Genomic DNA, 23,509 nt, shown 5'->3' with positions numbered 1-23,509 from the left:
AAAAGAAGAGGCCCAAGAATGGAACCCTGAGGCACTCCACATGTGAGGAGGGCAACAGAGGACTCAGCAGACCCAACGAAGACACAGACATGTCTATCTGTGACGTAGAACTTTAGCCATTCCAATGCACACCCTCATATCCTGACATAATAGTGTAATCAGGACAAGAGGATCTGGTGGCCCACTGGGTCAAAGGCCGAGGTTAAATCTAGCAGGACCAATATAACACTGTGTCCACAGTCAGTAGCAAGGACGATGCAATTAAAAGCCCTCAGCAGAGCTGTCTCAGGGCTATGTCTGGATTTAAAACCGGACTGAAACAAGGATGTCCTGCCCATCTAGAAAATCTGAAATTGAAAGGTGGACATTTTTTCTCAAATTTTTTTTAAAAATGAAAGTAAACTTTGTTATTGATACTTTTTTTTTTTTTTACTACTTTTAACAAAACATAAATGTACAGATTCTATCTCATTTTTAGTCCAACCGGGCAGCCATGATAAATATAATGGCAATTTATTTTGTCCACCCAGCCATAAGTGCCTGGATGGCTTTGGCTCATTTCCCAACTAGAGTCCATTTAACAGATGAGTGGGGACAGACGTGGAGAGACAAAGGAGACAGCCAAATATATTCCACTTAAGAAATGAACATATATATAGGAAAGAGTGACTGCATTTCCGAGCGATTGATGAATAAATTGCAACGCTCCAAAATGTGTTTCAGGTTTGGCCTTGAGCTGAAACATAAAAAGGAGAGTGAAAGTGGCATCAGCAGTCAGCGGTCATGCCAATATCTATCTGCTACAGTGCACTTCTGTTGGCAAGGACAGTGGGCACAGAGGAGAGAGGAAGTGGGCAAAGGAGAGTCTGCAGCCTGTAAATCTAGTGTCTGCTGCCACAAGTAACTGCATGACATTAGGAGGAGGTTACTGCTCAGATGAGGGATGTGAAACAATGGTGAACGTTTACTAAACAGAAAAATATTAATTAAATTAATTCATTCATTGATTGAATTAATCAGTGGATTTATATTGCGCCTTTCAAGATACCCAAAGGGATTTACATTGCTTTACATTCAGTCTACACTGGGCTATATTGTAGCCACAGCTGCCCTGGGGGTAGACTGACCCCTCTAACCACGAACACTCACACACACACGCACCCGCACACATGCACGCACACACACACCCCCACACACCCACCCACCCACACACACACACACACACACACCCCCCACACACACACACACACACACACACACACCACATTCATACTAAGTAATGTGGGTGAAGTGTCTTGCCTAAGGACACAACAGCAGTTTTTACCACTAGCGCCCCACAGTGGCACCTAGTATTCCCAGTAATCTCTCATCCAAGTACTAAAAAGCCCCATCCCTCCTCCTGACGAGATTAGGCTTGACACACCAGTATGGCCAATATACACAAAAAGGCTGCATCAAGTGGCATAAGGATTCAGGAAACTTTATTTACTCGACACAATTCCATTCTATTAACACAGATCAAAAATGCAATAAAATTTAAAACATTAGTGCTTTACATCAAGCAAATTAGCAAAATATAACACTACAGAATTTACACAGTACTGAATTATGAGTAAACTGATTTTTTCATTACATAATTGTAAATGTTTTGCATTATGTGATATTTAAATTTTCTTTTCAGTTTTTTGGGTTTGTATGATTAGGCAGGATGCACCTCCTGATGCACTCCTCTGCTGCTGCTACAAAGGGCATCCTGCCATAAGACTATGACTGGATCCCTGTGACTGAATATATGGTGAATACAGCTTTATGGTACGTCATGTGATATTATTTGTATGTCCTCTGACAATAAAACCTATCTATACTTTCTGGACACATAGATGGGGACTTTTGAGGACAGGTCTCAAAGTTAAAATAAGCTTGGAGAATATCAATGGTATGATGAGAAAGACAAGCAGATCCATATGAGAAGCTGACTTTGGAAGATATAAGGTGTCCACGAAATACAAGTGTGCAGCCAGACATCAATCAATATCCTAAATGCTGTTATATAGGGAGCAAACGCGAGACATCAAATACACTTAAAATAAAACATATCAATAGCATATTTAAAGCTACACTATGTAACTTTTCTGAGACAGAGTCTGCCAATTGATTGTGGGTTTTATTGCTTTGCCTGGAAAATTCCACAGTTTGACATTACACATGTCAATCTTCACTAGACCAAATTACAGGTCAGATCTGTAGTGACATCGGTCACAGGAATACATTTTTTTATGGAATTTTTGAGCAATTAAAATACCTGTAATTGAATAAACTTACAATAGATAAATTACAAAAAATAAATAAATACTTTGGAAGATGGAAACATGCAGATGGCGAATCCTTCTCCAGAAAAGTTACATAGTGCACCTTTACAATTGCAGTGTTACAGAGGCAGAGAAATCTATTGCACAGTATTTATTTACATTTTGGACAGTCTTTCATGCAGAAGACAGGGAGCATGTGAGGTCTCTGGGAGGGGGCATTGTGGATTATTTATAAGAAAGTCTATGCAGACAGTCCCTTAGGCTTGTATGGGATGTCTGGCACGCAGCCTTTGAGTCTGTGGCGATTTAGTGAATGACAAAGCAGTCTTAACAGTTTTCTTTTTTAGAGATGTAAAGCAGACAATTTTATTGTATTTACCATTTTGCGTTCAATTACCTTTGTGTTCAATTGCACTGATTTAGTTGATGTGATGTGACTGTTTTCTCAGAGCAGAGTAATACAGGATTAATGTTGCTTCATTTGCGTGTAGTGATTTATGCCTCATGGTGAGATAAGACCCCCTAAAAGCATTGGATAATGAAGTCCACCATTTCTTCAGTTCTTTCCTTTATTGACCCTTTATTATAATTACTGCAGTGTTATACTCACTTTATGCTGTGTTCTGCCTTTTAAAGCTCTGATTTGTTAAAGCATCAGATTTAAACATGTATATGTGCTGTCATATACTCTGTACTCATTATCCCATTACTCATTTGTCCAGTATTCACTTCTAACTTCAACATGTTGCTACAAGATTGTTTCCACAGTGAGTTGTATTTATCAAAGGGAAAACCCAGTGAACTTGAGCAGCCCTTTTTAAAGTTGGAAGAATAAATAAGGAGCTGTTTTGTAGTGATGCTCTGGACATTTGTGCCTAAATGAAATGCATTTTGTTCATTAACTAAATGCGAAAATCTTGACTATAAGCCAAAAATGTATGCCAAAGTCCAAGTAGTCTGCTGGCAATAGCAGCAATATTCTTGGTGTGTATCTTGAATAAAACATTTAATCAAATTACTTTATAAAGCTCAAAATGTAAAAGTAAATAAATCATTAAGAAACAAAATAGATATTTTTGTCTTAATATGATTAATATGAATATATGATTAATAATTTTAATATTACTTTTTAAACTTTTTTTTTGCTGAAACGAGTCCACAAGCATGTAAGTAATTCTACATTTTGCTGCAAAATTATTTCAGGTTATGTTAGCATTTTTCATAATGCACCAAGGGCAAAACTTCAATTTAAAAATGAAATGCTCTTAATATTTATACAACTCAGTGCCAGTGCAGAGAGATGTATATGTTTCCATTAAAGATGAACTATAACATATTCAACAAAAAACAATGTGCATTACTTTACAAAGCTTTTACCTTAACACGGGCTGAGTGGCTTTCACTCAAGGTGCACAGCTGCTAACAAAAGACATGTTCAGTTTGCTTGTGCAGACTCTCAGTGCAGACGCTAACTTGATGTGATTATCACCCATGGATCACCCAGTTAAAACCACCAGAAACACTTACTATTGATGGAATATGACTTGGTCCAGTGTTTCAGTTGTTCTTTTCACCAGAAGATGGTGCCATAAGCCTACCACACTTCGCCCGTGTCGCTTGGTGTAAAAAACTGTAGAGCACGCTGAAGAACAACTGCTCACTTGTATTTCAATTGTATTGATATATTAGTACTGATTGTATTGATTGTATTGATTGTAGTAGCTACCTAATGGTAGTAGTTGTTGTATTAGAACTTACTTGTAGTATTTAGGATTAAGTAGGTTTCAAGTAGGCCTACATACAAATAATAAAAAGGTATTCTAGAAATTTAAATAGTAACATGTTGAGGGGATGTTGTTACAAGCTAAAACTTTTTTCTTGGATTTTTACGTACATATACACACAACACACATACAATAAGCGAGGAGATAAGAGAACCTTTATTTGTCCCGAAGTTAAGATTCCAGTGTTGCATTCCAAAGTTCCAGAGCAACAAAATAATGTAGAACATGCAATCAAAATCAAGACAAATGACTGTAGATGTAAATCTAATACAACACGGGGCAAGTAGAGCAAAAAACAAGGATACAACACGATTATCTACAATATGTATGATTAATCTATGACGATGTTTGTTTAATTTGAATTTAAATATTTTGTTAAGTATCAAAATGATTCTATCTCGTCTGTAGCAAATGACGGCTGATGGTTATTTCTGGCAGATATAACCACGTCACATTACTCATGCTCTCATGACACACACTGATTGTATTTCAGAGATGACAATTACAAAAGTCACCTCCACAGGTGATATGTGTGAGATTGACTCTGGTCTCCAGGCTGTGGACTGATGGCTCGTCTTTGTCCCTGTCAGATGAGCCCATCATTTAACCCTGCTATAATATGTGCTGTAAAAAGACACAATAGGATCGATACAGAGGTGACAATAAGCACTTATAAAGCTATAAAGGCTGAGCTTGTCACAATAATTAGTCTATATTATCTTCCAATATATGATAGATGGAACTACAGATGGACGAGAGAGAGAGAGAGAGAGAGAGAGAGAGAGAGTCTTACTGGGTCATGCAGCATTAGGGTTATATATTTTATACATACTTTTTTTCCCCTTTTTTATGCTTAGTTGAGGTAACTGGTCCATTTGGCTAGAATATGGAATAATATAGAAATGTGACTAAAACACTGCTGCTGTGAGGTTTTCCATACTGCCATACTTAAAATGTAAGCTACTGTATGTGTTCACAACACTCCTTTAACATTCATTTTTATAAATAGGCATATTTGATCAATTTTCAGCTCATGTTACTTTCAATGTTAAAACCACTTTTCACCTTGGAGTTGATTTTCATTTTTGAAAGCAATAAGTACCAATAAAACTCAGAGGCATATCTTAGTTCCAATGACTTTTCTTGGCAGCCAAACAAAATTTCCATCTGAATTACCTTGTGTACTGTATTAGGCTTTCTGTAGTTTTTGGACACCTTTGTGCACTAATAACAGGGGATCGAGGAGAGCTTTAAAGGTTAGGTATCTCCTCCTTGGCAGACATGAATGTTATGAAAAAAAAGTGAAATAATGTATTATATGTTGACCAATAAGAAAGCATCAAGTAATCATGTAAATTCCCTTTTGCAAGACTTCATATAAACAGTGAAGGTGATTGGCAAAGCACTCTTCAAGGCAGAAATGTGAGGTTGTGTTTCAGTATTTAAACAGAAGAAAAAAGTGTGCAGTCAGGTCTCACAGCAGAAGAAAGTTGGAGGTTCATTTCCCAGACTGTTGTGTGACTGTAGTCCTCATGATGAACCTCCTCCTCTGTCTTCCAGTGTGTAATTCTTAACTCTTTGACTTGTACACCAATTTGCAGGTTTTTCTTTGGTTGCCTCAGATGCAAATGTGCTTTGACATGTCTGTAATGGGGCTGGTGTATGATGCATGTAATGATGGAGGCAAGAAGGTCAAGCTGTATCAAAGATTTATCTCCAGTAATTAAGTGCTGAATATGCGTCTTGGAGTGGCTGTACTTGGAAATAAAGAAGAACCATATCCTCCCCCCGAACTGAATAATGAAAACAACGCTGTCGTTAAATGCAGTTAATCAGAAGCCAAGACTAATGTTACAGTTATCATTATAAAAGGTTAGGCTAGGCTAAATAAAAGAAAGAAAATAATATAATGTATGATACTGTTATAACTTTCCTGGTTTTCGTGGCTGTCATGTGGGCAACATTGATTGGAGAATGCCCTTTTGCAAAATAAAAATAAAAATAAATAAATAAAAACAAACAAACAAACAAACACACACACACACACACACGCACACACACACAAAACACTTCAGAAAGGTCAAGTGTAAACGTTTCTATATAAATAACAATACAATGCAAACAAACTTTGGCACTGACCTTCTAAATTACTTCTATAATGTCTCAGTTGTCATCTTTAATTAGAAATATCGAGGCTATTTGTGCCATTTTCAACACGCAGCAGTCGCTGTTTTGTCCTTTTTGTTATGTATTTGGGACCAGCAGCACATTATTCCTCGAGGTCCATAAAAGAGAATGTCGCGCGTGATTTTTTGTGTCCTTTTCGGGAAATTTTGCGCGTGTGCGTTGGGGGTTGCACGTGCCAGAGTGGAAGAGCACTGTGAGAAGCGCCTGGTCCTGAGTCAGGCAGCAGTGAGTCTCGAGCACCCCGCACAGTAGCACTCCTCCTGTCTCCCTCCCTGTCAGACCGCTGCAAACTTCAAACCAACATCTGAGACGGCTACTTTGCATAAAACTGTGAGGAACGTCTTGATGGATTGACCCTTTGGGACAGTGGATTGTACAGAAAGAAAAATGCGCACAGCCTGGATTACCACAGGATGAAGAGTTTTGGGAATCTTGTTTTTTAACGTTTGGTGAAATTTTACTGAACCACGGGCTACAATGGAGAATCTTACTATGTCTAACCTAAGTGTGGATAGTAACACAACAGTGCCGGGTAACCAGACTTTGGGCGTTTGGACGGACTACACAACTGCATACAAAGTGGCCAGCGTCTTTTTAGTGTCTCTTATCTGTGGGGTTGGGATAGTTGGTAATATCATGGTCATATTGGTAGTCTTGACCACCAAACACATGCGGACTCCCACAAACTGTTACCTGGTGAGCTTGGCCGTGGCTGACCTGATGGTGCTGACTGCGGCTGGACTGCCCAACATCACGGATGCGCTTTATGGCGAGTGGGTTTACGGTTACGCAGGCTGTTTGGGCATCACTTATTTCCAGTATTTAGGGATAAACGCATCATCCTGCTCCATCACCGCCTTCACCATAGAGCGCTATATTGCCATTTGTCACCCAATAAAAGCCCAATTCTTGTGCACTTTGTCCAGAGCCAAAAAGATTATAATGGTGGTTTGGGTGCTCACATCTGCCTACTGCGTAGTGTGGCTTTTCTTGTCAGACACAACAAAGTTGGTTTATGACAACGTGGTGCTGCTGAATTGCGCTTATAAAGTGTCTAGGAATTACTACCTACCCATTTACTTCACGGATTACGCGGTGTTTTACGTGCTGCCGCTCATGTTGGCCACGGTTATGTATGGACTCATCGGCAGGATATTGTACCTCAACCCACTGCCCTCGGACCCGAAAGGCAACACCCAGAAGTGGAAGAAGGAGACCACCAGTCAAGGCGCACGAATGATCAGCACCAACTCCTCCAGCTCCACCACAGCCGCTTCACGCAGACAGGTGACATTTATTCATCCTCGTACTCATACCGCTCAGAATGTCAACACCTAATGCAAAAAATGCAATGATGTTAATACAATATTAAGGCTTTTTGTGAACAGAAACAGCATTCAAATAGATACAGCAACCCACTGAGCTCACCAAAATACATTTATGAATACATTTCCTCATATATATATATATATATATATATATATATATATATATATATATATATATATATATATATATATATATATATATATATATATATATATATATATACATACACACACACACACACACACACACACACACACACAATAGATATTCAAACCTTGTATGTTTTACTGCACATTGCTCTTCCAAAATCTACATTTTTGTAATAGTAATTACATCATCCTTAACACTACACAGAGGAGCTGCATGTTGGTCAGATCTTTGCAGAATGACAGCAGTGTCCATCACATCAGCCCTGCAGGCTCCACTGTTAAGTGTCATCAGTTAAGCCATAACTTACATGCTTTTAGCTTTGGTTCCTGTTCTGTAAATCTGTTTTTTTTTTTTTTTTTTACCAATCACCACACACAACATGGCACTATCCATACCATCTGCAATGCCTGTAAATGAATTAACTAAAGGTCACAAACTAATGAAGATGTTAGATTGGTTGTTTGGTTGTCCAGCAGGGGCCCTAACCAATCCAATTACACTCACCTGCTTCAGAGGTGAAAAGGCAACATTGGGGGATTTCATTACACACTAAAGTCATTTCTGGATTAGAGCTTTAGTGTTAATGGAAATGTAGCCATTGACAAATAGCATCTAATGATTTAACGTCTTTAATCAGTCACACACGTCAATAGTGATTATTTGAACAAGACATTAATGTGTAGCCACTCATTGTGCTCATACAGTTGTGTCAGGAAGAGCATCTGACATAAAGCATTCCATCAAAAAATATTAAATTACTCTGTTTAAAGGCAGAAGATTTAAAATTTTAAGATAACCAGGGGGTAGCTTAAGGAAGACATAAACGATGATTTGAAATGTTATCTGCTCTTGTGTTATACCAAACACATGAGAAAACAGCAATTTGAGTCAAAACAATATTTTACAGCAGTTTAATAACATATTGTTGAACATTAAACAGACAAAGAAGCAAGAAGTCAGGTCATCCATCAGACGAGACACACATAGTCAGACTAAAAGTGTAATTACTTGTAGATAATGATCAGTTGTCACTGAGTCTGAGTTGTGTTCATTGGCAGTGTAGACAATACTGGGTTTTCCATTTCTGGAAATTCTATGATAAATGCATTGCATTGCATTCAGAAATCAGTTATTAAGACTGATGATTTAATAATAATAATAATAATAATAATAATAATAATAATAATAATAATAATAATAATAATAATAATAATAATAATAATAATAATAATAATTATTATTATTATTATTATTATTATTATTATTATTATTATTATTATTGTTATTTAAAAATGAAGTAAAGTGAGGCTAATGAGGAGATGGAGATTAACTTTCATTGTGATATTACTTTTGTCCCTATAGGTGATGAACGAGGTTGTTTTAAACTAAATAAAAATAAAGATACATATACACAGAGAAACAGCAGATGGTTTGATGAGGGTTATGAAATTTTAAAAGCCTTTTATTGGAACTGTATGGTATGTTCCAGATGCTCAAATTAAAAAGACATTATTTGAATTGAATGATTTTTACACAATTCCAAAACTGACCCATGTGACAGTTTGACTGAAGCATAATCTGCATGGCTCTAGGCTCCATGTAGATTTTTTTCCTAAATGTTTTAAAAGTTCAGTTAGTGCGTTTCTATGACCTGGTTTCCAGCAACATCCTGCTGTTAAGACCTTACTAATTATTTCCCTGTTGATTGCTGATTGCACTGATAGTCAGACAAGGCTTTATAGATAAAAGCACTCTTTTCAGTGCCATACAGACACACTAAATTTTGAATTGCTCTGAACGAGATGAACACAATAGTTGTGTGAGCCTATATTGTGTGCAGTTTGTATCTTGCAAAAGTTTTTCACCAGATGCCATTTGTGGTTTAACTGTACTCTACGAAAAGAGATGAAGAGATATTTTATTTACCTTTTTCTGTATAGGTAACAAAGATGCTTGCCGTGGTGGTCATCCTTTTTGCCTTGCTCTGGATGCCCTACCGGACCTTGGTGGTGGTCAACTCCTTCCTGGACGATGCCTACCTGGACACGTGGTTCCTGCTCTTCTGTCGCCTCTGCATTTACCTCAACAGTGCCATTAACCCGGTCATCTACAATGCCATGTCCCAGAAGTTTCGCTCCGCTTTTCAGAAGTTGTGCCACTGTGGATCTCAAAGAGCGGAGAAGCCGGCTACTTACAGTTTAGCCCTGACCTACAGTGTTATAAAAGAGACATCCAATGGAGAAAGCCCTGATCACTTCACCACAGATATGGACGAAATGCGCACACCTATGGATCATTACACATCCACCAAGAAAGTGCCATATGGTGAAGCTGGTTTACCGGGGAGTCAAGTGAAGGCCTGAATGAAACAGACTGAGATATAGAATAAACACTAAAATCTATTGACTTTAGTGGTGGACAGATAGCATTATATATATGGAAAATGCATTTATATGGGGAATATTACTCTCAAATCATGCAGTGAACAAGTTATAGATGGATAATTACTGATAACATGTTTGAAAACTAGATGTAAATGCCAAATAAGAAGAATATTTACGATCTGGTTGTCTCTAAATCTTGAGTTGAGGGTGACTTAGGACATAAAAAGGGGCATCTTGCAGTTAGTTGAACCAAAACTAGCTTTATTGTTCATATAGATAGATCCCATATTTGCCTGAACCACACTGAGGGTCACTCAAAAGGGAACGTATATAGTTTATTTTTTAAACTTTAACCTTTCAACATTTAGCTCATCAGATCTGGTTATTTCTTTAAGTTCAAAGGCAAATTAATCTCAAAGCAGAGGACATTAGTAAGGCCACTGAGCGTAGTAATCTGATATAACGCAGAGCTACCTTTGCTGCAACTAAATTACATCTTAAAGAATTGCATGAGAGACCACAGACTCTTCCTTCCTTCGCATGATGAATAGTGTTATTGCATTCTCTCCTACATCCTCTCCCATTGTTTAGCAAAATGTGACATTTAACATGCAAGTGCCATTCTGGCCTTTTACACAGACTAAAATCAATCCTTTTGTTATGTGAAGAAGCCATGAAATCCAGATAGAAAAAAACAATACAGCACCGTGACGTGTTAATCTCACCACTGGAGAGGCAATGGAGTTCGGATATATGACCTTTTAAAACAGGGCTTGATACATAAAAAGCCTAATATTATAGAAATAAAACCCATCACTTAGCATGGTAAAATAAACCGACATGTGCTCAGCAGGGGACTTCAATCTTAAAAGTCAAACACAAGTCAAAAGCTGCGTGATGCTTTGGTCATGTGGGGATCTCCAGGGGGCACTGTGAAGGTCATTGGGATCTATGTAATGAGTTAAAGAATTGTGTGTGCCATATAAGGGCAGAGAGGCTGTTTGTGGAAGGGTCAGTGGCGTGTTGTGGCAGTTATTCTCTGGCGTAGGCTGAGGTGACAGACTGTGGGGCCCTACTGTTGATTTATCAACCAAGGAGCATGAACTGATAATGTAAATATAAGGCCACAGTGCTGTACTCCAGGGTGTCCCAGTGCAATTTATGTATATAGCTCACCTTGCTATTAAAAAAAGAAATTACTCCAATGTATATGTGGTTTAAATTGAACAGCACTAAAAGGACAGACAGGCTTTCAGTGAAAAAGGACCTGCTTCAGACCGAAAAGCTATCTAGTGTAAAATAGCTACAAATTGATTGTGCGGTGCAATGTGAAATTTCAATATTGTGTTTTTTTGTGTCCTAGTGTTTAAAATGTTTTGTTCAAATGAAGCCTTCTCAGTGGAAAGTAAACATAAAAAGCTATCTGCACTGTGATGGCCAAATTATTAAAAGGTAAAAATGAAAAGGTTGACCTTTTTGCCTTCCAAAGCCCGATTGGATTTTATACAGGAACCTGCAGCTCATAAAACTGTCTGATGGAGTTAGCTCTTCTGTTCTTTTGGCCTCTTCAGAGCTTTTCTAATTTGGTATGTATTCCTAGTGTATAGGCCAAACACATGTGTCTACTCTGACACATAAGTAGAGTAGTGGCTTCACATCTTTCTAATTGGGTGGAGGATGTTTCTATTTTTAAAGGACAAAGACTTTCCCTTGATATACAATAGTGTTTTGCCCCCACTGTGTGTTACTTCATATTATGTCACTTTTTTGCTTTCTCTGTTTTCTGACTTCTTGATCGGTGATCTGCCGAATTGTTGGCAAATTGTTTGCTGTGAATGTAATAAAGTATTCGTTCTGTACATTTTGAACAGAAATGTTGTGAGCACAACCACACACACTTTACCTGCTTTTATTGTTGAATGGATTGTTCAGTATTTTGTATTGTCTATAATAAACTCGTACGAGAATTGCACCGGATTCTGGATGCTTTCTCCATCTTACTCCTATTGTTTCTCACAAGTCCCTGCACCTACAGCATTGCAGATGCATCGGCAGCAGGGGCAGGCTTGTTCAGTACTCTCCCATGATTCATAGGCACATAGATTGTGTATGAGCTATGAGCACCCTCTCCTCATGTATCATTGGGTGACTGCTCCATTCTGCAGTCACTCAGCATGTGGCAGACAACTTCAACAAAAGATTCATTTCGCCAAGGCTATCTAAGCCAAACAATATGTCAGCCCCATAGTTTATATCAGTTTATGTGCAGCAGCAGAAACACCTGACTCATCAAATCATAATGACATTTGAGTGATAACGCTGAGGGGCAGGAGAGTGTGAGCACTAAACTCATATCACTACAGCTATCTGGGTACAAGGTGGGAAGGTAAAAGACAGACTTCCTTTATTGTCATTGCCAATTATATTATCAGGAACAGAAGTATTTTAATAAAAATATCAAAACTATGTGTGCTTGAAAGTCTACACTGAACAATGGAGCATAAAATTGAAAAGCAATGTATTGATTACTGATTTGTTATAGGTTTCCAGTTGAATTTGTTCAGAGCAAAAATACATACTTGTTAGAACTGTTTAATTTAACATAACTATAACCTCAAGTCATGTACTATGTAAAGCAATGCATTAAGAAGGAACTATGACCAATTCGGATTTACCAATTCAACCAAGCCATGCAGGTCTCTTGGATGCCAGAGTCCCCCCATGCCACACCCTTTTACATAGCTGCCGCAAGCATCTTTGTAACCTTTGATGCTCATCTCTGGCTCTGGATCCTTATTCATTTGGCGGCTACTGTTTCCCGGACATTACCACATTAGGAGGGTTTACATCTTTATGTTTTTGATGACGGTGATGAACAGCAGAGGAAATTATGCTACACTAAAAGCCGTGACATCAGCTCAAGTTAATGAATTTGCATGAGCCAAGATCATTTTCTCCTACAGTGGATCTCAAGTATTCACCCTCATATCTCCCTTTCAGCTCATTTCCATGCTTCATAATTCAGTGAGCCATTGTCCAAATAATTAGTCCTGGACACATGATACAAGGCACACTGGATGGGTTTTATTCTGCAAAACATCATCTCTGTGGTGGGTTGATAAACAAGCCAGAGATGAGCTTCAAGGGTTACAAAAACACTTATGGCAGCTATGGCTAAACAATTTGGAATGTTTTAATTACCATACATATGAAAAACAGTTAGTAGGAGGAAAGCAATTTTAAAATTCAAAAAAGTCTTTCTTCAGCAATGTCAGAGCTGCTGTTTAGGCCAAGCTACACAAGTCCTAATCCATTCATTGAAGTATGTGAAGGAATTTGCTCCTTGCCTCTAAATGTGAATTCTAAGACAGAAGATTAAACAAATTAGTAAAATTAAATAAAACAAACTTAAAAATGAAGGCAACATCTCTCCATTATGACCAGCTATGTCAGAAAAGCTGCGGACACTTCGACTTTGCACACTTTCTTACACAATGAACAGTTCCCTTAGTTCCACTTTTTGTTAGATAAGTGTGACTATTTTTATTTTTTTCACCAAGACACGAGTTGTGGTGGGACCAGCAAGAACAAGGTTGAGGAGATAATCCCTCATATAGGCGAATGTTTCTATCACTGCAGCCAATCACACGGAGCATAAAGAGAAAGAGGCAGCCTGGAAGAAGACCCTAATCACGGCTCTATTCTCTCCCACAAGAGCCGCTCGGCATCAGACATGTCAGCAGACGATGATCCGGTGAAGTGCGGAACTCATAACAGTTTGTAGCTGAAGAGCTGGCTATTTGTTCAGCTAGCTTTGAAGTGAATGGTGTATTTGTACTCAAGTGGGAAAATATAGGTCCCTTATGTACCCTAATAAGCCTTAGCCGTGATGAGGTAAGAGCATTCTGAAATACTTGCTGATGTGCAATTTAAAGGTGCTGTATTACGCGAAATTAACTCTTGGAAGCTTTAAGTCATGTTAGAATGTTGTTACCTCCTCAAAAAAATACCTGCACTTGTGTTTTGCTGCATTCACATGTTTGAGTAACCTTGGTTTATTAGTCTATCATTCCAGAAGCTCAAAATGCTCTGTTTGTTGAATATTATTGTCTCATATTAAGCATCTTCTGTCACAGTTATGAACAGAACTGTTGAGATGTGAAGACGAAGCAAGAAGAAATCATGAGGGACTGCAGAGAAAGAAAGAGAAAATGAGAGACAGAGAGAAAAAGAGAGAGAGAGGGAGAGAGAGAGAGAGTTATTTGGCTGGTTTATCTCCCCAAATCACTGAAAAAACAAGCCCTTGAAGAAAAGTCATCTCTCCAAACAGTCCAGCACTCTGCCTTGTTACCCCTCACTTTCTGTGCCCTCTAACCTTCAAACAACTTGTGAATACCTCTCACGTAGGTTTTATCTCTGTACACTGCAGACTAATCCCTCACGTCCAGTACTTCACATTTTATCGATACAACTCTATGTTCTCGCAATATGTTGTAGAGCTTTTACCCCCCACTCCCTTTCGCCTTATAGTATATTTTAAACAAGAAACACAATAGCAGGTGGAGTGGAGTCTATTTTCTGTTGTCAATAAAATCTCATTATTCCTGAGAATCCCTTGCTGTGATGCTGGACAGATATAATCACTTTATTAATGTAAACAGCCAAAACAAGTGTACTGGTTATGGGAGTTGTGTTGTGTAGTGCGTTGTTTTGTTTGCTCAGCTGCTGTTACATTTCGACCTGTACATGTGAAAAGTGTCATATGGATGTGTGGTTAGGCCTGGTCATGTTTTTTCTTTATCTGCAGGATTACCTCTGCCTGTAAAGTTCTAATACCACTGACCCACAATACGATTTGGACCATTCACTATTTCACCCAATTACATGTTATAAGAACCATGACAAGGTTTGGTACAGTTTCAGTTTGATTTTGGAGCTCGCATTTTGCATTTTTTGATTATTTTATTTACTCTGGTCTTCTTTTCTGTGGTCTTCTTATGATGATGATGATTTCTTTCCCACTTTCAGATATATTTTTCAAAAGGTATAGGTCTGAAATCAACTGAATATTTAGCCAGTAAAGATAATGCTACTTATTTGACGGGGAAAATATCTTTTTATTTGACTTAAAGATAAAAGCATTATCAGCAACACAAAAAGAAATTCTAGTGCTCTTACCTAGATTAATATCTTTAATATTATATGTTAGTAATATACATAATAACATGTTACAACAACGTCACAAGGTTTTACCCAGGCAACCCCTATTTATTTTTGGTATTTGCAAATGACTTTTGCAAATGACTAATGACCTGCAGGTATTTCACAAAATGCTGAGAATTAACTCTGGGTTTTTCATTTTGCTCTGTGTGTCCATGAAAAACAGATCGGATTGACAGCCGGCTTAACTGCCAAGTAAAAATAAACCAAAACAAATATTGGGAGAAACATACTCAAATATTTATCATCATCATCATTTAAGACAAATGTTTGTGGCTTGTTTAAAACCATTTCACAGTTTTGTTCTTGGATTTAAAGAATTCACTGTAATATTTATTTTTTTGTTGTAAAAATTAAGATTCTGTAACACAAACAAGTGGGAAACACAATCCGGTGACATTTTAATCAGCTCCTTAAAATGTCAAGAGCTTCTAGTTACCGGTATACACTTGAACAGAGTAATCATGAACCTGAACTTATGCAGTACTAATATTATATTCTAGGAGCTATCTACCGTGCCACAAAAGCAATCTTTAAACCTGATTGACTGTGGGTTCACTGGGTTTACTAACTGCTGGGTTTACCTTGGCCTATGCTTCACTGCACATCCACATATCACAGACAAGACCATTTATCTGGTTCAATACGTCAATACATATTTGTGCATGTCTCTGCAATAACCAAAGCCTCATGGGACAAGTGTGGACCATTTGTCATGTATTGTCTTTATTGGCAGGAAAACACACTGGTGAACTTAACTTTGTCATGCATTGATGACATTTTTCAGCTGACAATACATGTAGTCTGATTTTATTTAGAAAAAAAAAAAGTAATCTTGGGTCAATCAATATCTAAGCCTCATCTTGCCTTTTTTTTTTTTTTTTTTTTTTTTTTTTGCTGGAACTAAATTTCGTGGCTTTTTCCTCCCTGCACTTGTTCTACAGCTATACAATAGGCTGTGAGATATGACAATGTTTTGTAGCCCAATCAATTGAACATTGCAAAATCAGTGGATCTATTTCTGGTTGCCACTCGCCTTTTCAAATGAAATCTCACCTGAGGCTGCAGGTCACTTATTTCTTTATCACAGAGACAGATCTACAAGGTCAAACTGTGTTACTGCTCATGTCATGGCGTGTTTGTTATGCCACTGAAACCAGACATTACTCATCATGTCTTTTAGGGACAAAGTTGTGATTTTGTAAGATTTAGAACTCAACTTATTTCTTCATCGTATCGCTTGGGAGGTCCAATGCAAAACTTCAGATAGCAGTGTTTGAAGCGGCTTGTTTGTCATTATATATCAAGTTTGGAAGGCTGCTGACCTACTTGTGTCTTATCAAAGCGGCTCCCTGTAGGTCACCTAAAAGGCATGTTTTAATAGTATGTGTAACAAGCAGCGCAGATCAAATATTAACATCGTACTCACTTTTAATGATAACGGTGTGAAATACAAGTCGCCATTGCCCTACTATGATATGGTTGTATGCGTGCTCTAAAAATAAAGCAGTGAAGAGATGCTGTGTGCCCTTTATATAATTGGTTTCATATTATCAACAGTCTTTCTAAGCAGGATTTTATGCATGGCTTTTATAGCTGTAACAGATTCCGCAACCCAGTAAATGTGTAAGATTGAATTGAAACAAGGTGCTAAATTTGAACTGTGGAATGAAAAATATAATGTGTCTTAACTTAAAAATATTTGGATGACTTGTTATGGGAATGTCATCTTCAAAAACATTTCAAATTGATTTCACTACAGTATATTCCTGTTCACTTGATGAAACTAAAAAAAAAACAACAACAACAATCCTATTAGGAGCATAGCCACTGCAGCAGTTCTCAAAATCCCATGCCCTAGTCCCCCTGGAGTATGTGTCTGTCAGTGGTTCTGCTCTGGCTCTTCTATCACTGAACTTTGTGGCCACGGAAACTAATTGGCTTTTTTGACAGGAAAAGTAGCTCGGTGTCACTGTACCCCAGACAGTAGACTGTCTAATGCTAAAGATGTAGCTACTTAATGTTCTCTTGATATGTAACTGAAACGTGTGGCATATTACTTTGTTTATATTTACAAATAAAATAATTTAAATAATAAAAAATAAAACAGAAAAGACAAGTTTATTTTTATAGCACAATTTGTGCACAAAATAATTCAAAGTGCAAGCAAAAATCGGCGGAGATCCCCCTAACATGCTCAACATGCAGTATGAGCTTGTCTATCCATGTTATGTTTGTCTGTATGTTAATGCTACTGACCAATGCTCCAAGCCAAATTTCTCCATAAGGAGACAGAATAAAAGGAAACGTGAACCTTTACAGAATAAGAAATCCAATAAAGGCACAACACATAAATAAAAACATAAATAACCATAATAAAATGAATTCAGCCATATGCACAGCTAAACAGAACCATTTTGAGCCTGGATTTAAACATTGTCAGTGAGACAGGCCTCTGTGCAGGTGTTAGCTGCATAGAACTGAAAAAACTGAATCCATGTTTAGTCCTGACTCTGGGCACCAGGAGGTGGCCAGTCTCTGAAGTCCTCAGTCTGTGATGGTTCATATGACACTGACATGTCAAATAATAGTTTTTCATTACACACTTTTCATTCTAGAATTCCTCCTCAGTCCTCAGGGTAAAGAGATCAATTAGCTAAAAACTGAAACTGAAAGTAGGTCATAATAGATCATTCTTTAGAGACAAAGCTCTGGATTTCTCTCTCAAAGCCTCATGCAGCTGAGCAGAAGGCACTGTTTTTATTTCAGGGGTGCTAGACCAAGGTCTTTGACAAAATATCTGATGTGATTGTTGAAGGATAGCTGCATACCGGCTCCACTCCAAGGTTTGTGACTGAGGTGATTAAGATGACCTACCTGCATGCAGAGCGACTAATCTGTTGGTCTAGTATTATCGCTGAATACTCACATGAAGTGTGGAGCACTGCTGTGCTCTTGCCATTTGAAAGCTTCGGAAGCTGCATTTGCAAGACCACTTGTTCATGCAATAATAAATCCTTTATTGATCAGAATTAGTCCAGAATACTACTGCATCTCCATTGGATAATCCATAGTGCTCCAAGGGCGGTCTGAGCTACTACTTTTAATGCTTTGGATTTCTTGTGGCCTCCACTCCGCAGTAGCTTTGCATGCAGTCTGAGCCTAGACTTAAAGCTTGGGAAAAATTTAGTTCATCCATTTAGTTCATCCATGCCTTTATCTCCTCAAGACATGCAACAAGGAACATGACAGGGCTATGCAAGAACTTTCGGTGGTTCTGCTATAGTTGTGTGTCATCAGCTTAACAAGTTAGTTATGTGGAACGGAGAATGGCCTGGACCTACATGCTCCATGGACCCGTAATATATAATTTTGTACCACCAATGATTAGCTACTATGTGTTTTTTTGTTTGTTTTTTTCTTATTAGAATCTTGCCTTTTGGCCTTGACCAAGTTGTAAAAGTCTTAAGCTTAGTATGTAGTATGTTAGTATGCTTAGTATGTTCACCCACCATTGGAATCAATTTAACCTCCTACAACCATTTTGGGTTGTCATTTTTTTAGAAGAAAAAGAACAGCATACAATTTAGAATATTTTTAAAAGTTTAGAATGTTCAGAATATTAGTTTTAATTTCTTCTTCCTGCTCCTGTCAGTAGCACTTTACATGAGCCACATTGTACTAAGAGGAACAATTGTTGTTTTTCAGTTTGTTTTTACATTCAGGACAAATGTTGCTGTGTTCAGGCACTTAAATAAATAGTTTTTGCAAATCATTATTCAAATGTTTTCTCAAAATGATTAAAATGTCCACATATGAGGACACATGTTTTTACACTTATCAGGTCCCAATCAGCCTAAATAACAAAGAGAAATTAATAAAGCATGTAATGTTAAAACAAAATATAGGAAACCACACATTTAAATGAGCAATTCTATTGAATCTGTTCATTGGTTCATTAATGTACTGCTATAAAAGATGAATAGCATTTTGCACCTACACGAACTTGATTGTTAGAGTGCTAAATCAAGCCCACTACTGACCACTGGGGACATGGAGATATAAATCTGCTAGGGATCAGCCTTTAATAGCGGAGACCTTGTCTGCAGGGCCATTAATACACAACAATGAGTCTTCCCTGTTCACTTATATCTGTTGTTACCTGGCAAGCCTTGGTTAGTTATTATATTTAATGGACTAAGAACCACTTTTATATTTATGACCATAATGAAGACACAAATTCAAGGGGACCTGGCTGTCCACAGTGTTAGCCAAAGTGACACAATTTTAGCTAGTTGTCTTGTTCTATAAGTGGTGTGCAGGACGCTACCTCAGGCACAAATGGCATTGCTTTAAAGGCTGGAAATAGACTGTCATTTCCATTTAATACACAATGTCTACCTGCCTGAGTCTTCCTGGATGCCTGGATGAACTTACACCTATATCACTGCCTATCCTATGTTGTGGCACCAAAAGGTAAAGAGTTATGTTGGGTGATAGGTTGGTCTTGTGTGTTCATCTTTAACATATACACTTCATATTGATCTATCTGTCTACATGTGTCACCTCTTCACCTATATCACAGCTACTTCATAAACTGCAGCCCTCACTCATCATTTTATTGCTACCTCATGACACAGCTTAGATTGGACATTTGATCGGCCTGTCACTATGATTAGCAAGTTGGAAGCCCAAGGTTAAAATCATACCTTATATTTTTCAGTTTTTGAAACAGTAGCTAGAACTAGGAGGTCCATGCATAAGTCTGGGGTTGGAAGGATGGCAAAGCTCTCATGTCAAAACCACTGTCCTTTAAGGCTCATTAAATCCTGCTGGTGCAAAACTGCTTACGGGCCAGACAGGGTAGACAGTGAAGCAGCCCAGACAGCTAAAATCAGGGCAAGCTAGAGAAGAGAGATGTGAAAAAAGAAATGCATGGTTGTGAGAGAGAGCAATACCATGGTCTTTAACTAAAAGCCTACGTATTTGATTAATGAGAAAGGGGGGGCTGTTGGTGAGTGGAAAGGGAGGTATAAGGGGCTGGAAAGAGAGAAAATATTTGGGCACACAAAATAAGGCGAGAGTGAGGAGGGCTTTGGCGACAGTAGACAGAAAATCAATTACTAAGCTTAGAATCAGTGATGCCACTTTTAAAGCGCCTCACTTGTAAAGATGAAACATAGAGCTTTATTACAGACAAGGGTCTTTCCCATACTATAATTCATAATTGACACAGGCAAAGCTGAGATACTGGTGAAGCTTCAGGAGTCAGACAGAGGAAGTTAAAAAGCTGTCTTCAATATTTAAAATACGTTCTTTATGACAATGTTTACAGCACTGTTTTATGATGCTTTTTTGTAGTTGTTCAGCATCAGTCTACATTTTGAATTGAGGAATCTACACATTTGCTCTACAACAGAATTTAAAGTTAAATTGTTAGTTAGTTGACAGTGGCCATCTCTTACCACACTACAGCACTAGTCTGTTTTGTTTTTGTTTTGTTTTTTTCAGCCTAATATTAATTGTATGTAGTTTTTAATAAGGTACTTTAAATTTGTTTAACTACTAACTTTTAGCACATTTTTCAAACACGTATACAACTTTTACTAATTGACTCTTTTCCTCTGATATATCCCAGTGGCAGGCTTGTGAGAGGGATATACTCGCCTGTGGATGCGGTGGGCGAGGGTCAGCGGGAGGGCATCTGAAGGAGGCCTGTTTGTCTTTTAGTTTCGCATGAAGTCTTTGATGCGACTGTGAAAATGTCATGCAGCAACCACCAACCATCAGACCCTGGTGTGCGCTGTCTCTTACAGCTCACCACAAAAATATAGCTCTTTACTTGCTTTCATGAAGAGTGTCTATACAAAGAAAAGCACTTTAAACCCCAGCTGGAAGAATACAGAATACAAAGCCAAGATCAATATAACCTACTGTACAGAAATTGTATTTATTGATGCAATAGCATGCTGCCCTGAACATCCCTGTCATCCCTCAAATTGAGAAAAAAGTTCTTTTAAAAGCCGTTCTACTGGTAAAACACGTGGTATCTCTTATGTGGTTTGAGAAGACTCAACTATATATATTCATATACATCAAAGACTACAGATAGTTGATACAGTGGTTTGTTTTTTTCTACTTCAGTGGCTCCCACACATTAACCAGCATTTGTCATTTCTGCTCTGAATGAGATGGCAGGCCTTTGAGCTTTCAGAAAGATGTGGGCTTATCACAATAGCACATGACAGAAATAAAATGTTAATGGAGGGGAAGGCCAAGCGTGGGGCAGGTTTACTGGCTACAATCGGCCTCGCATTGCTCCCTCGTCATAGAGAGCTGTCACTGCTGAGTGCACAGTATCAGCTAAAATGTGCCCATTCAACTTGTAATATGAAAATAAGCTCATCAACATTCATTAATAAATTATAGATAATAGAGAGCTCCTCTGTGACTTGGCAACAAAGAATGTGGAAACAGTGTTAAGTAATTACTTAGACATTAATTTGTATAATACAAATTGCATAATTACTGTATTTGGTATGTAGGGTCTGAACACCTCTGCCTCTTTGTTCATAAATAACAATCACAAACTATAGAAAACAAATTTTAATATCCCTAAATACAGAAAACCAAGGCACTTTGTTAGTGCTAAAATGCATTTATTTTATGATGGCATGTCTTGATAGACCTGAACCGTTCAACCTACTGGTCTTCATCAGGAGGACAAATGCTTGTCCCTTAGTTCTCTGTGCTTTGACACTAAAGGTCCCTTAATCAACAAGTATCTCTTTTTACTATTTTCACTATGTTTCATCACTATCTGGAGGGCCTTGAAGTGTTCCCCGCTACCCTTCGTTCACAAATCTTAAATTAAACAGGTTCAAGTGCTGCAAGAACAATTGCAGATTATCTTTAGATTAGATCAAATCATCACACTGATAACGATATCCACACAAACATTCTCGTCTTGTGTCTTAGTTTTTAAATTCTATATATGGAAAATAATATGACACTGTAGACGCTTAAACTAATTAATCGCAAGGTCCAAGAGCAGTCAATAATTTATTCTTTACCACTGTCTCTTTAAGATGGCATGAATCAAGTGCAATGTGCAATCAAGAATGTGGAGCATTGGACATTTAAGTTTCCACAAAAAACACTTGACTGTAAAGAGTTTCGGAGGCCAGAACAAATGTTATTACATCTTAGCACTGCTGGAAGCGATGGGTGCTGGTTCTAAAAATGGTGAGGATAGGCAGATGTGCTGGTATTAATCCTGGTCGTATACAAGTACTGCCACTTGAATTTGATATGGCCTGGAGTTGCACTTGTATATGGAAAATATTACAATGTGATTGCAATGACAGGAGTAAGAGTAGGCCAATCACGACCTGCTTAAAGCCTTACCATACACACATGAATTCAGTAACAATATATAAACATATATAAAGCATAGACATAGATTTTAGAAAATCAAGTCTCCAAGTGCAAAGAGGTGCATGGAGGGTATGTTATCCCAGCACAGAAAAATGGCCGGATGAGAGCCAAATGGTGGCGGATTTGTTGAAGAGGCATAAAGCATCTGGGCATGTGAGGCTCCAGTCTGCTCTCATCTGCACTGCGCTTCATCCCAATCAGCGTGGCACATGCAAAGGAGAGCCAAATCCCTCCAGGTCCAAAGGCTTTGAGGTGAACTTCTGCATAAATGTGTCTGAGGAAGTGAATAGTGAAATTGTGTGGATTTGGAGTTTGTCTTTTCTTAAGGTCCTTTATGTGACATTTTCAGTACACCATGGTTAGGATAAACCATAAAATTAATTGCAGTGGAGTCCAACAGAGTTTGTTTGCCTTCATTTGCCTCTGACAAAATCACCATTTCCAGGAGTGTTGGCTACTCAACTTACAAAAATGCAAGACAGAAAACAAACTTAATTATGCAAGGAGCCAAATGAAAGACAATCTGTGTAAATAAATGTTTTTTCTCCAAAATTTAGGATAATAGGCAAAATCTCTAAAATAACTGGAGACCATATTGAAATGTATTTATAATTAAATGTGAGCAAATGTGAAAATACCATAATTAAAGATATTGCAGAAAAAAATTGACAAAAGTGCATCACAACATTTGTCTTTGATGGGTCTCACC

At 37.9% G+C, this 23,509-nt stretch overlaps 1 protein-coding gene across 1 annotated transcript; it reads left to right on the top strand.

The window, feature by feature from the left end:
• Positions 1–6,583: 6,583 nt before the first annotated feature.
• Positions 6,584–11,438, top strand: trhra (thyrotropin-releasing hormone receptor a). Its single transcript, XM_033981477.2, has 2 exons — positions 6,584–7,567; positions 9,700–11,438. The coding sequence occupies exons 1-2, from the start codon at positions 6,758–6,760 to the stop codon at positions 10,120–10,122; spliced, it is 1,233 nt and encodes a 410-aa protein (XP_033837368.1). The 5' UTR covers positions 6,584–6,757; the 3' UTR covers positions 10,123–11,438.
• Positions 11,439–23,509: the final 12,071 nt, after the last annotated feature.

The sequence above is a fragment of the Periophthalmus magnuspinnatus genome, chromosome 16 (assembly GCF_009829125.3).
Source record: "Periophthalmus magnuspinnatus isolate fPerMag1 chromosome 16, fPerMag1.2.pri, whole genome shotgun sequence".
NCBI lineage: Eukaryota > Metazoa > Chordata > Actinopteri > Gobiiformes > Gobiidae > Periophthalmus > Periophthalmus magnuspinnatus.
Note: the sequence above shows the minus strand (reverse complement) of the source record. Positions and strands in the feature narration are given on the sequence as shown.

Excerpts from the sequence above, each read along its gene's own strand:
- trhra (XM_033981477.2), top strand. The coding sequence starts at position 6,758 with ATGGAGAATCTTACTATGTCTAACCTAAGTGTGGATAGTAACACAACA. Across the intron at positions 7,568-9,699 it reads CAGCCGCTTCACGCAGACAG|GTAACAAAGATGCTTGCCGT; the intron begins GTGACATTTATT and ends TTTTCTGTATAG.